This window comes from Eleutherodactylus coqui, chromosome 11 (assembly GCF_035609145.1).
Source record: "Eleutherodactylus coqui strain aEleCoq1 chromosome 11, aEleCoq1.hap1, whole genome shotgun sequence".
Lineage (NCBI taxonomy): Eukaryota > Metazoa > Chordata > Amphibia > Anura > Eleutherodactylidae > Eleutherodactylus > Eleutherodactylus coqui.
Genome location: NC_089847.1, coordinates 120982788 through 120995545, shown reverse-complemented (window position 1 = coordinate 120995545; position 12758 = coordinate 120982788). Strand labels below are relative to the sequence as shown.

Below are 12758 nucleotides of genomic sequence, written 5' to 3'. Positions count from 1 at the left end.
AGATTAAACCAAATCAAAAGTTCACCAAAACCCCTATAGCCGGTGTATAACACTGTCTAAGGGTGCATTCACACGACCGTATATCGGCTGGGTTTTCACGCCCAGCCGATATACGGCGTCTCTCTGCAGGGGGAGGAGGCTGGAAGAGCCGGGAGCAGTGCACTGAGCTCCCGTCCCCTCTCCACCCCCTCTCCGCCCCCCTGCACTATTTGCAATGAGAGGGGGTCGAACAGAGGTGGGGCTAAGTTCTGGGAATTAGCTCTGCCCCCATCCCGCCTCTCCTCATTGAAAATTGTGCAGGGGGGTGGAGAGGAGGCAGAGAGGGGCGGGAGCTCGGAGCACTGCTCCTGGCTCTTCCAGCCTCCTCCCCCTGCAGAGAGAGACGCCGTATATCGGCTGGCTGTGAATACCCAGCCGATATACGGTCGTGTGAATGCACCCTAAGAGCCATAAAAGCCCTGTATAACACTCAGAGTCTTGCGTACATAATGCTTTTATGGCTCTTTGTGTTGTGCACTAGTATTCAGAATTAGTGTAGAGTAAACCAAACCAGTAGAACTATACTAAAATTTTGGTTCTGGTTCGTGTCAAACTGAACTTTTAGCAAAGTTCAACTTGTAGTAGGGTTCTCTTGGTTCATTTCGTTCTACACTAAAGCTAAACCTACATAACCTGTACATGACTCGTGCATTGTCTTCGTTTTTGACTCTGGCCAGTGTTGGTCAACCTACTACATAAGAGGTGGCCTTGGAGGGGTTCCTCGAATCGCTAGGACCACGCATTACCTTCAAAGCTCCATGCCCTCTATTTGTAGCAGAGAGATGGCCATATATTCATAGTCACCCTTCATTATAATCTAATCTATCGGAGATGCTGAAAGTGTATCTTGCTTGTTTTTGTCATTCTTGTTCTCTACAATGGAGGAGGACCTCATTTCTGTGACCACCTTTCAGCTGCAATCGACTGTATAGTATATAAGTGAAAGAGGGGAGCAAAGGGGTATAGGAGGAGCACTCCTTGGTCATTCAGATCTGCCTTCCACACTTGGATTATTGCCTACAGAGCCCTTAAACAATTTGCACCCTCTTCCAACATTACGTTCAGATAGCTTTGTTGGGTACTAAGTATGTTCTCAGAGCAGCGTTTGAGATCTGTGTTTGATCTGCATATATCTACCGAGCAAATCCCATTAGGGAAAAGTAGGAAGGAAACATGCCGAGATTTCCCATAATCAGATATAATAGCTGAAAAATAATGTGCCAGATCAGTCACATGACTCCATGTAAAAGTATTGAATGAAGACTACTGTGCCATCCAAAATCTGTCCCTGAGGAATATCCATCCTTTCCCACATGGTGGCCTGCTCCAGCAAGAGCTTCTAATTGAGGAGTATGCAGATGTTGTACAGGCTGCCATCTATTCAGTCATAATTCAAAATGTAGGCTTGTGTCCAAAAAACGATCTTCAACCTTCGACTCTTCAGCACTTGCAAAACTGCATCTCCTCATGGCACGCAGGGAAACGGGTTCAGATCTACTTGTTGAATCTTATTTCCATTGCAAGGTTAAGGAAAGTAACAATGCCGCAAGTTTCATAAAAGTACTTACCTTCCGGTCATTGGGTTCAATATCGTTCTCGTAGTCTCCCTGCAGATGGAAAAATAAGTCATGTAAATTACGTACATCCCAGTAATAGTCATAGCAAGAACTGTTCTGCGCTAAAGGTTGACAGTTCACACTATCATCATGGCTTCCAGTCTTGGTGGTCAACAAAGCCATGACTGGTATGATGGATCTTTTAGCATTAGAATGCTACTGAATCCGAATGACTTACATTGAATGATCACTGCATTGGGTTCAGCTGGTGTGTCACATCTTGTGATTAGTAATGCAGTACCACGTGATGTCCATGTCAAGATCTGCTCTTATATAATATGCTGACCTCTCTTCAGCACAGCTTGGTGATGGGCAATTTTTGACCGAGGCCTGATTGTTGGTGTCCAGAGGTATGGTGTTAGCATTTCTGAAACACTTGTACTTGTTGGCTGCTCCCTAACCGTGGCACCAGGAGGGTACTAAGACTCATTGAACAATTGGCAAACATGCGACAGAAGATCACACAGTGGCAGGCCATATGTGGTTGATACAAGAGGCGAGCGTTGGGTGGCATATCCGGTGTCTCAGCATCGATGTGCCACAGTGAGCCAACTGACTAAGCAGAACAATAGTGGAGAAGTTTCTACAATGACCATGTAGCATGTTTGGGACTCAATAGCTGAAGACCAACAAGGTTGCCCCTAAAGACCTTGCCTCATCACCAACAATGACTTATATGGGGCTAGGTTCTTGAAGACATAGCAGAAAGTTGTCTGTAGTAACGAGTTCCATTTCCTGCTGTACCACACAGTTGGCTGAGTCCACATCTGGGGTAAAGCTCATGAGGCAAAGTGCACCACTCAGGTTTAACAGGCTGGTGCTGGTGGTGTCATGGTCTGGGGAGCGTTTTCCAGGCATGGCCTAGAACCGTTGGTTATCATACCACAATCCTTGAATGGTGAATGCTATAGGGACTTGTTAGCTGACCATCTGCACCCATATCTTCAGGAAGTCTTCCCCGACCGCAGCGTCATCTTTCTACAGGACAACGCTCCATGCCATTGAGCTTGGGTCACTAGGGAGTGGTTGGAGGAACATGACCTGGACCCCCCCCCCCCCCTCCCCCAAACTCACCGGACTGTAACCCTAACATGTTTGGGATATGCTGGAAAGGACTATGAAACCTGCTCCCACTTATCCGCAAAATGCGCACCAACTGAGGGAGCTGCTGCAGCCGGCATAGGGCGAGATGAGTATGGAGGATGTTTGCCAACTGATGTCTGAAAGCCGTGATCACTCAAAAAGGTGGACTAACCAGTTATTGAGTAAGTGTTCCTAATGCAATGATCATTTAGTGTACACTGGGCATTAGATTTCTACTAGTATTTCAGTGTTTTTGACTCTAAGCCTTCCATAAAAAGACCCTGGAATGCAGAAGGAACCGAACATAGTGATCTTTATAGTCGAGTCATAAAAAACTGAAGAATAGTGCCCAAAAATAGTTCCTGCTTTACTCTGTCACAAGAAAGTCTGCCAAACAAGCTGGACCCGAGCCATTACAAATAAGAAACCCACATGATCACAATAGAAACCACCTCAATGAGGCACGCCGCTACATTTCTGCAAGTCTCGAATATTTGTATGGCCGCTTCATTGACCCTAAACATCAGCATAATATTTATGGCTCTCAAGAAGCGACTCTGGTCCCAACTAACGCTAGCCATAGATATGAAGATGTTGGAGTGATGCATGTAGTCTGTCAAACTGATTCTCAATAGCTGCAATCACTTCCTAGGAAAATCCACTATTGACATCAGTTCTCAGGTAGCAAATAGGAAAAAGAATGAGGACTGCAGACGTTCTCACACTGACCGCATAAGTGACGGATAATCCTATTCCAGGATACACTGGTTGGGGATCACCCCTACTGAGTAACTGAGGTATTGCATTATTTGTTATGGCAGCGTTTATTGTTAGAGCCCTGGGAACCAAGTTTATTTAAAGGGGGTGAGGGGGAGTAATATGTGCCACTCCGCTTATGCCATTGGTTTCCAAATCTGCCTGTTCCTAGGGCTTCTCTTCAGTCTTTCAAGATAGCCGCACCCCTCCTGTCACTACCAGGACCATACTGTGTGTAAGGGGCTTAGATGAGGTTTCCTTAGATTGTATAAGGGCGACCTCTACTGTCTGTCATACATCACTGCATTTTGTGCATTTCTCTATGGAGTGTTGTATACCATTTCCAATTGGCCTCAGAGATCATGTGGGATGTCTGTAGGACTGGGCATAATAGAGAGCTTCAGGCCAGGTGAGAGAGCGGCAAGCTGGAGATCTGAGTGGTGCACAGCCCTGAGAGACTGCATTGCAGGGAGAAAAAGCTGCAAGAGGAGTGAGGAGGAAATGAAAGTGGTAAAAAGAAAGGAGGTGGAGCTACTCTGGTGAAGGGCAAAATCAGCAGGATGCTTTTACTTGTCCCCTTTGGTTCTTTCAAGGGGTGGTTGTATCTGGTATGATAGAAGGGGGTGCGTGCATCAAAATCCCAGGTGCCGCCACATCAGAAACTGCAACGGTTGGCCAGCAGAGTAATGCGGGACGGAAAAAGGGCAAAAACCTGATACAGTGGCGCAACCTTTTTTTTTAGAAAAATGTGCACAAATTTGTGTAAAAATGTTCTTTTTATTAAAATAAGATAAAATCGATCACGAGGACTTTATACTGGATTTTATCTTATTTTAATAAAAGAACATTCTTACACAAATATGTGCACATTTTTCTAAAAAAGGTTGCGCCGCTGTATCAGGTTTTTGCCCTTTTTCCTTCACTCAAAAGGAGTGAGTAGTCAGCAGAGGGAGCCGTCCGAGGCGTCTCCTGGAGATCCTGTGCCTCATGGTGATGGCCAGTGGCACGAGAAAGGAGGCCGCCCCAAACTGAGAAGCGCGGCCTCATAACACGTCAGAACTGACATCTGACTAAAGAGTTCCGATGGCAATCGGTGGATTCTGGGGAACATGACAAAAAGGGAGAGCGTCGGGAATTACTACTAACCCCCTCTGGTCCCAGGACTGGAGGGTTGCTTTAACTTCTATTAAGGGCTGCCACACACCTGCGTATTTTTTAATGTGATTGTCAATTAGACTTTCTAATGTTAAAAACGGATCGCATCTTGGCGCTTTGCGTTTTTTTTTTTTTTCTCCCTGCGATGCGTTTTTAACATTAGAAAGTCCCATTGACATTTGCGTTAAAAAAACGCAAGTGTGGGGCAGCCCTAAGAAGGGGGTCATCCATTTTGGACCATTCTTTTTTTTTTTCTTAAGTGTTCCCCAACAATTAGCTGATCACAGGCTATCCCACTGTAACTTGCGGGGCAACCTAGCAGCCAGTGTTCCATTTTCCTGTAGCGCCACTACAGGTGCAATGAGGCATTACACTGCTTCTCTTGAAATCAAAGAGCTTTCCGTGCAATACCATTTATTTATTTATTTATTTATTTATTTATTTATTTATTTATTTATTTTAACAAAAAGGGTTTTTATTGTGCAAATGTATAATTTTGGTATTGTTGTAATCGTACCAACCGGCAGAAATAATGTACCATGTGACTTATGCTACATGATTAACATAAATAAAATCAAAATGACAGAACTGATGTTTTTTTTTTTCTCCCTGCTCTCAAAAAAAGTAAAAAAATACAATACATTATCTGTAACCCAAAATAGTACCCATGAAGACCATAGCCAGCTACACACAAAAAACAATCTATATAAGGGGTTAATAGATCACTGTTGCCTGATCATTGGCACATTTACATATCCCAATGATCAAGCAAATAAAGTTTTGGTTGAGCGATAAGGCCGGGTAAAAAGGACCTTAAAGGGTTTGTCCAGTTTTAGCTGTTTTGTATAGCAAGCAGACAGCTCCATGCATTTTATAGTGGCCTGGGTTGGTACTGCAGGCCCACTCACTTTAATAGGACTCCGCCTGCAGTACCAACATGGAGCACTGCACAATGTATGAAATTGACTGCTTCCTGCAGCAAAACAGATACAAGTGAGACAACCCCCTTTCCAGTTCAGACCCCCCTTTAACATGCAGTACTTGAAGGTTACATGCCAAATAAAATGGATGAGAATGCGTTACAGAAGGTTATTTTCTCTGAGCGTCGGCTTTGTATGGAGCATGTCACCTGGATCCATGTGAACTTCTCAACTATATTACACAACACCTTGAGCGTTGCACTCTGGAGAGCCACCAATAAATCATTTAATAGGCAGCGTTCCTCTGTGTATTACACGTGCGCCTGTCAGCTTCCTAGCCTTAATATTTTACAGCATGCCTGCTGTGGGGATTGGGAGAGACAAGAGCTCCTCTCTACTATGTAGCTGCATCAGCTGGAGGGCACACAAGGTCAGGGGGGTGTGCAAAAATCACTAAAAACAACTAAATACAAGGCAAAAGTACAAAAAATGGGATAAAATCTGTGGAACATGACAACAGCGTGAATGCAGCCGTGTAAATGGGGAGAGTGAAGCAAGGCCAACGAGGAGTTAAAGAGGTAGGAAACTTTTTTTTTTCGTCAGTGAATAGAGTTCACATTCAGGACCGGCTCCATCCATGAAAATGGTGATGAACTCCTACACAGAGTATTGCATCATCTGCTGGATCCCTGCATAGTGAAAAGTTCTGCAAAGTTTGTAATATACTTTACATTGTCCTTCACTTCCTCCCCGATTTCAAGATCTCTGCTTGCCATCAGGGAATAAAACCTTTCTTTTATCTTCAAAGGATACAACTCCCTCCCTGATCCTCTGATGCTTAAACAGATGCTAAACACTATTACAGTGAATTCATCTGAGCTGCAATACAGCTTACAGCCAATAGTGGTGCTGTTTCCAGAAAAATATTTTTATTAATCTAAAAGGATGGTGAAACTTTTCCAATATTTGTAATCTGATTTTATGTTCTAATTGTAGATTATATTATTCTATTGTCTGTGAATGACTAGAAGGGCGGCCATCTTGCTCGAGCAGCACTTAACAGCATTTAGAGATACACTTTTACATCAGCCTCATGAGCCATAGTCACAGTAGACTGGTGGGGACTCATATGGGAGAGTGTTGTAGGCATGCTCTTTGACCTGTATAGGGAGGGGGAGGAGGTGAGCTGTGACCTTCACCCATGGTGGATCCTGTGTTATCTATATGCAGGGGTCACCTCTCATTGTAATCCTATCTGTGATGATGGGATGACTTATAGAAAATTATTTCTTAGTAGACAGGAAGTGTCAGAATATTATTAGGCATAGTGGTCAGTGTGAGAACTGCAACTTTTCAGGATTTCTTTTAGTTTGTTACAAAAAAATGACCGTTACCAAAAATGTTTAAACAAATCTTTAAAGGCATTATTGGGGGCTTTCAGACTTTTTTTCTATTGATGGCCTATCCTCAGTATAAATGATCAGTGGGGGGGGCACCAGTCAGGTGATCCCTGGTGTCGCTGACAATGTGGTGGTCTGCGCTGGAAGCAGATAGTGCTGACAACATTGCACTGAATTCAATGGCGGCTGCGCCCGCACTACCAACCTGCTGCGCTGCACTATGGGCAGTGCCACCAGCTTCCTGCACTATCTATGCAGACAGCGGCACTGGAAATCAGCTGATTGGTGGGGATCCTGAGTGTCAGACCCCTGCTAATAATCTTCTGATAACTTATTCTGAGGATAGCTCAACAATAGTAAAAATGACCAAAGTCCTGGACCCCCTTTTAAAGGGGTTGTCCCATGATGGCTTGTTATCCCTATCCACAGAGGATGGTGGAGATCCTATGCTGGGACCCTCACTGATCCCTAAAATGGGGCTCCGGTACACTCTGAAGTATGCGCATTGCAGCTTTATTCGTTTCAATGGGAATGCTGAAACAGTGCTGTGGATGGGAGACGACTCACTTAAGGGGGTAGTCCCTTTAAACATAAAAACTTGATATATAAAGCATTCCCTTTAAGACAACCTTAAAAAAAAACAACAGTTTTGCGGTTAGTTTCCCAAGAGCGCTGATCTTGGGGGCCGCAGCTGCAGGAAGAGAATGATTTGTATTGTTCACACATGTTTCTCTGTTGACATACAGATGTAGCAAAGTTAAAATTGACACTTAACTTTTTCTTAATGTGTTATCTTGTCTTTTTAGTGTCTTTTCTTGTGTTAATAAAGTTAAACTTTGCTACATCTGTCGGACACATTCATAGGGATCTTTATATAAACCGATACATTTCGACAAGAAACAAAACTAATCCTCAGTCTCTGCAGCCGCTGCGCTTATAAGAAACAGACTTTTTGTGGTAAGTGTTTGGGTAAGTCCAGCTATCTTCTGCGAGGCCCCATAGTGTCAAAGGTGATCCACTGAAGCACCTAGTACTGCAGTGAGCCACTACTAGTATAGTGACCCCTTATGATCATCTGATTTTAGGGAACCTGTCATCACCTATGAGCGCCATAAACTAAGTTACAGAGGGGTGGACAAAAATATGGAAACACTGTACAAAATGCATGCTTTAAAATTGGTCTCTACATGTCTTATTGAAATATGATTTATAATCGCTTGTAATTTAAGTGGAGGTAATAAGACACAGGTGCTGCCGGACGGATGTGAACATCTACCTGAGCAACAAGCATCCATTGGTCAGGGGTTTGAGCCAATCAGCTGCTGTTACCAGCTGGCTCCCAAAACCACTCAGAGCAGGGCAAGAGGTGAAGTAAACACAAATTTGGTAGGAAAGCTCTCAACTAAGCAGGGGTCAAAAGGGCAGCTCAGTGCTCATGGTTAATATCCCATGCATTTTGTACGGTGTTTCCATATTTTTGTCCGCCCCCTGTATGTAGCACATAAACGGGTCCCAAGGAGTTCGGAATGTGCTCTGCATACTTACCCGGCTCCCCGTAACCGCAGGTTGTAAATTGGACTCATCTCTGCAGGTTGCAACACTGTTCCCTATGGGAGCGCACAAAACCTGTAGAGAAAAGTCAGCTGCACACGATTTGCGCGGGTAACAGCACAGAATCCGGAAGACGTCCAAGTATGCAAAGCACATCCGCAGACTCCTCAGCCCGTGTCCTATAAGCTCTTAGTTTATGGTGCCCATAGGTAATGACAGGTATCCCTTTTAAAGTATGATCTCCAATTTGGACTTCTCCTTTAAGACAAATGGATATAAAATAAGGACCCCCCCCCCCCCCCCCCCCCCGTTGATGAGACCACTGAATACTTACATCATGTTGTGGATACGCAGCACTGTACACGCCATTAGCAAGTAGGCTGGTAATTCCTATGGAATAAAAAGCATATTACATTAGGAGGTATATGGAGGATTGGAGTATTCAGCGCTGTAGTACACAGAGAACGTACCGCTATTATGCAAGTGGCAAAACGCGTCAGTTGGGATTCGCACGCGGCGATTCCTCACACAGGGGATGCGTTTGGTTTATAATTAAAGTTAATTAATGATGGCGCGGACGGCTTCCCTGAGACCCGTCAGTCGCCTCCTTGCCGTTCCAGGCTGGTTGACCATAGCAGCTGGAGAATTATTCTATGTTTAGCTGCTATTCGACTCTTCTATGGCGTCTCAGGATAACCGTGTATAAAGCGGGTCACTGCGCTCCACAACAGCGGCGAGTTCAAGTTATTACTCACTTGGCCGGGGATACGTGTCCGCGATACAGATCCAGGCGGCTCGCCAAACAGGCCGCTTATAGCAGCTACACATCACTTCTTGTGTCTTAGGCTCTGTCAGCTACTTTGAGCCCTGTGAGCCAAGTTTGTGGACTAAAGGTAGGTGAGCCGCTGAGTCCAGGGATATAAGTTTTATACTTACCTACCCCGATGTCAGCGTTCAAACCGGACGCTGCAGTGTATTGAGCTGCGCACTAAGTAGTCCTACAGCTTAAAACTTAGAAGGGAGGACTACTTAGCACAATGCGCCGACTCTGGGGGATCGGCGGGGAAGATGAGTATAGGGGGGGTCCAGAAGGGGTGGAATAGCCGCGGACATTCAGTGTAGACCTTCCATATGGAACTTCTGCGGCATTTACAGTAGCAGCAAAGTGGATGAGATTTTAAAAATGTCGTCCATAAGCTGCGGACATAATCTGCACAAAACCGTGCCGAAACTGACATGCGGTCCGGAATTATCGCCGTCTCCGCTGCAGAAGCCGCATCTTCGCAATGAGGGGATGGATTCTGCACAGAGATAAGTGATAAAACCCGCGCCAAAAGCTGCAAGTTTGGAGACAAGTTTTCCGCTGCGGCCATAATTCACTGCATGCCGTATATTACAGTATATCACATGCGCAAACCCCACTTGCGTAATACGCTGTCACAACACGCTCATGTGAGCCCAGCCTACATCCCCAGACTCAGCGGGTCACCAGCTTTCAGCCCATAAGCTTAGCTCATAGAGCTACAAGTAGCTGACGGTCTTCTTAAGTATCGAAGGCCACATATTCAAACTTTTTTAAAACACTTTCCAATCCAATTTGTATCCTGGTTTTCCTAGGGGGCTTACTCTTTTTTTTTGCCATTATACAACGGCGCTATCTGCTGGCTAAAGCCAGTACTGCATGAGGTGACACGTTGGATAGGCTCCAACAGCAGAGAGGCTGGCAATATACAGTAAGAGAACCCCGACGGACGTCTTCCAACATTGGAGCTGTACAGCCTTAAATCATATTGTCTTCAGACGTCAGACAGTGGATTGGAAAGGGTTAAAATCCCAGAATGCATGCAAAAGTGTCTCGCATTACTTCTGTGAACTTGTGCTCCTCCGGCGCTTGTTTCACGCGCATCAGAGAATTGGCAATTGATTTCAATGGGAAGCATCGCATCGCACAGCATGTGATGCGTTTGACTGTCCCATTGAAAACAATTGGCGATGCGAGTTCTGCGCATACCCTTCCTATAACTCCTTGCAGGAAGTTATTAGACAAGTTGAACTCTGCTGCATCTGTCATCGGTATATTGGTTTTAGACTGGTGTACGTCACTAAATCTCCCCCATAGCAAATATTCATTTGCATCCATATGTTCCCATTCCAGGAAACTAAATCCGCAATATCCCCTCTAAGGAGGATTCCCTTCCCGTCACCTTGAACATACAACAACCGCAGCTACGAGGGGATATTGGATCGGCCAACTTTTCCTTTATGTAGGTCATATAATGATTGAATCCGATTACTTGAATCTGATTATTCTTGATCATCCTATAGGGATTGCTGCAAACCTTTCTGTAGGGTGATCCCAGCCCTACAAGCGGAGGTGATGAATGCGGCATTGTAAGCCCCCTGCATATAACCCATTGACTGTGCATGATGCAACTACACCGACATGAGAGGAGGCCGAGCAGACGCCGCGTTCTTCGAAAGCTGGAAAAACTGACTGGCAATAGACGTCTAATCCTGCCCCTCTCCGGCATCGAGGGATGAAAGGATTATTATACGGTACTGCAGTGACTAATTACAGGGTTTCTACAATGCATGGATTAATGCCTGGAAGTAGGGAGGTGTGCCGAGAGTAAACATCTCCTCCGGCCACCTCTGAAGTAATCGCTTCTGGAAAAAAATAGCGACATTGAAGAATGTGGAGTGATAGATCTTATATGTGGGTGGGAAGGCCAACGCCTTGACTGCGTGCGCCAGACACCTCAAAGCATTGGCATGTCAGGAGGTGTACGGGTTACCTAGACAAATAACAGATGGCGCAAAACATACAGCATGGCCGAGAGAATGACTCAGGTTGGCCGCAGCTTCTCAGTGAAGTTCTAGGTTGTTTTACAAGGCGTTTCACATACAGGATTATAGGCTCTCACTGTGTCAGGACTGTTGGCAGAGCAAGGGTTAAAATAATACTACTCCGGTCTGGTTTATATAGAGTGGGGAGTAAGTTTTCCGGGGTTGTGTAAATGATTGACAGGGCTGGCTACTGGTCGACATGGGCCACTGGGTGACAGAGTCGTAGTGGGCAGCATCAGTAATTTATAGGTTCCAGTCTGCACCTGTAGTCATTTATAGGCCCCGAAATGTATCAAGGGTCATCCCAGACAAATCGCCCAAAATTACCCAAGGAGTAACACCTGACCATATCCACTTTGTAGGAAACTCTGCACATTTGTTCGTTACTAGAGGTGGACAAAAAAATTGAAATGCCATACAAAATGCATGGAATTTTAATTATTGGCACCGAGCTGCCCTTTTGGCACCCAATTTGGCTGAGAGCTTTCCTGCCAGATTTGTGTTTACTTCACCTCTTTCCCCACTCTTGGTGGTTTTGGGAGCCAGCTGGTAACAGCAGTTGAATGGCTCAAACCCCTGACCAATGGAACCTTGTTGCTCGGGCAGCTGTTCACTTCATCCCAGCAGCATCTGTGTCTTATTACCTCCACTTAAATTACATGGGATTATAAATCATATTTCAATACGTCATGTAGAGACCGATTTTAAGGCATGCATTTCGTACGGTGTTTCCATATTTTTGTCCACCCCCCTGTAACTTAGTTTATGGTGCTCATTAGAGATGAGCGAACGTACTCGTTTAGGGCGATTTTGCAATCGAGCACTGCTTTTTTCAAATAACTGACTACTCGGGCGAGCAGATTCGGGGGGCCCGGGGTTGAACGGGGGTTTGCAGAGGGGAGTAGGGGGGAGGAGAGAGAGCTCCCCCCTGTTCCCCACTGCGAACCCCCGCTCCACCACGCCGCCCCCCGAATCTTTTCGCCCGAGTAGTCAGTTACTCGAAAAAAACGGTGCTCGATTGCGAAATCGCCCTAAACGAGTACGTCCGCTCATCTCTAGTGCTCATCACTTAAAATCGACCACTACATGTCTTACTGAAATATGATTTGTAATCCCATGTAATTTAAGGGGTGCATTTCGTACGTTGTTTCCATATTTTTGTCCACACCCTGTATATAACAATCTCAATTTTTAGACCCATTAGGTCATACGGTCAAGAAATACAGGAGGGTCAATTTTCCGAAGGTCACAGAGAACCATAATTTTTGATGACACAGGGAAAAGTTTCTTACTGATGGGTAGCCAGCTGCAGGTCCCTGCATCAGCACTTTCCTCCTCCCTTTTTTGTGGTAATTGTAGCATCCATCACTTGGGGGGAGGGGGGGGGGAAG

General features: G+C 45.2%; 1 protein-coding gene across 3 annotated transcripts in view; it reads right to left on the bottom strand.

The window, feature by feature from the left end:
- ANO1 (anoctamin 1) overlaps positions 1–12758 on the bottom strand; it is a 171466-nt gene that overhangs the window by 40953 nt on the left and 117755 nt on the right. For all 3 annotated transcript variants that reach the window (XM_066583435.1, XM_066583433.1, XM_066583434.1), the window contains 2 exons: positions 8855–8910; positions 1608–1646 (listed from right to left, as the gene is read on the bottom strand). In XM_066583435.1, coding sequence (XP_066439532.1) covers positions 1608–1646; positions 8855–8910 — 95 coding nt within the window. The remainder of the gene's footprint in view (positions 1–1607; positions 1647–8854; positions 8911–12758) is intronic.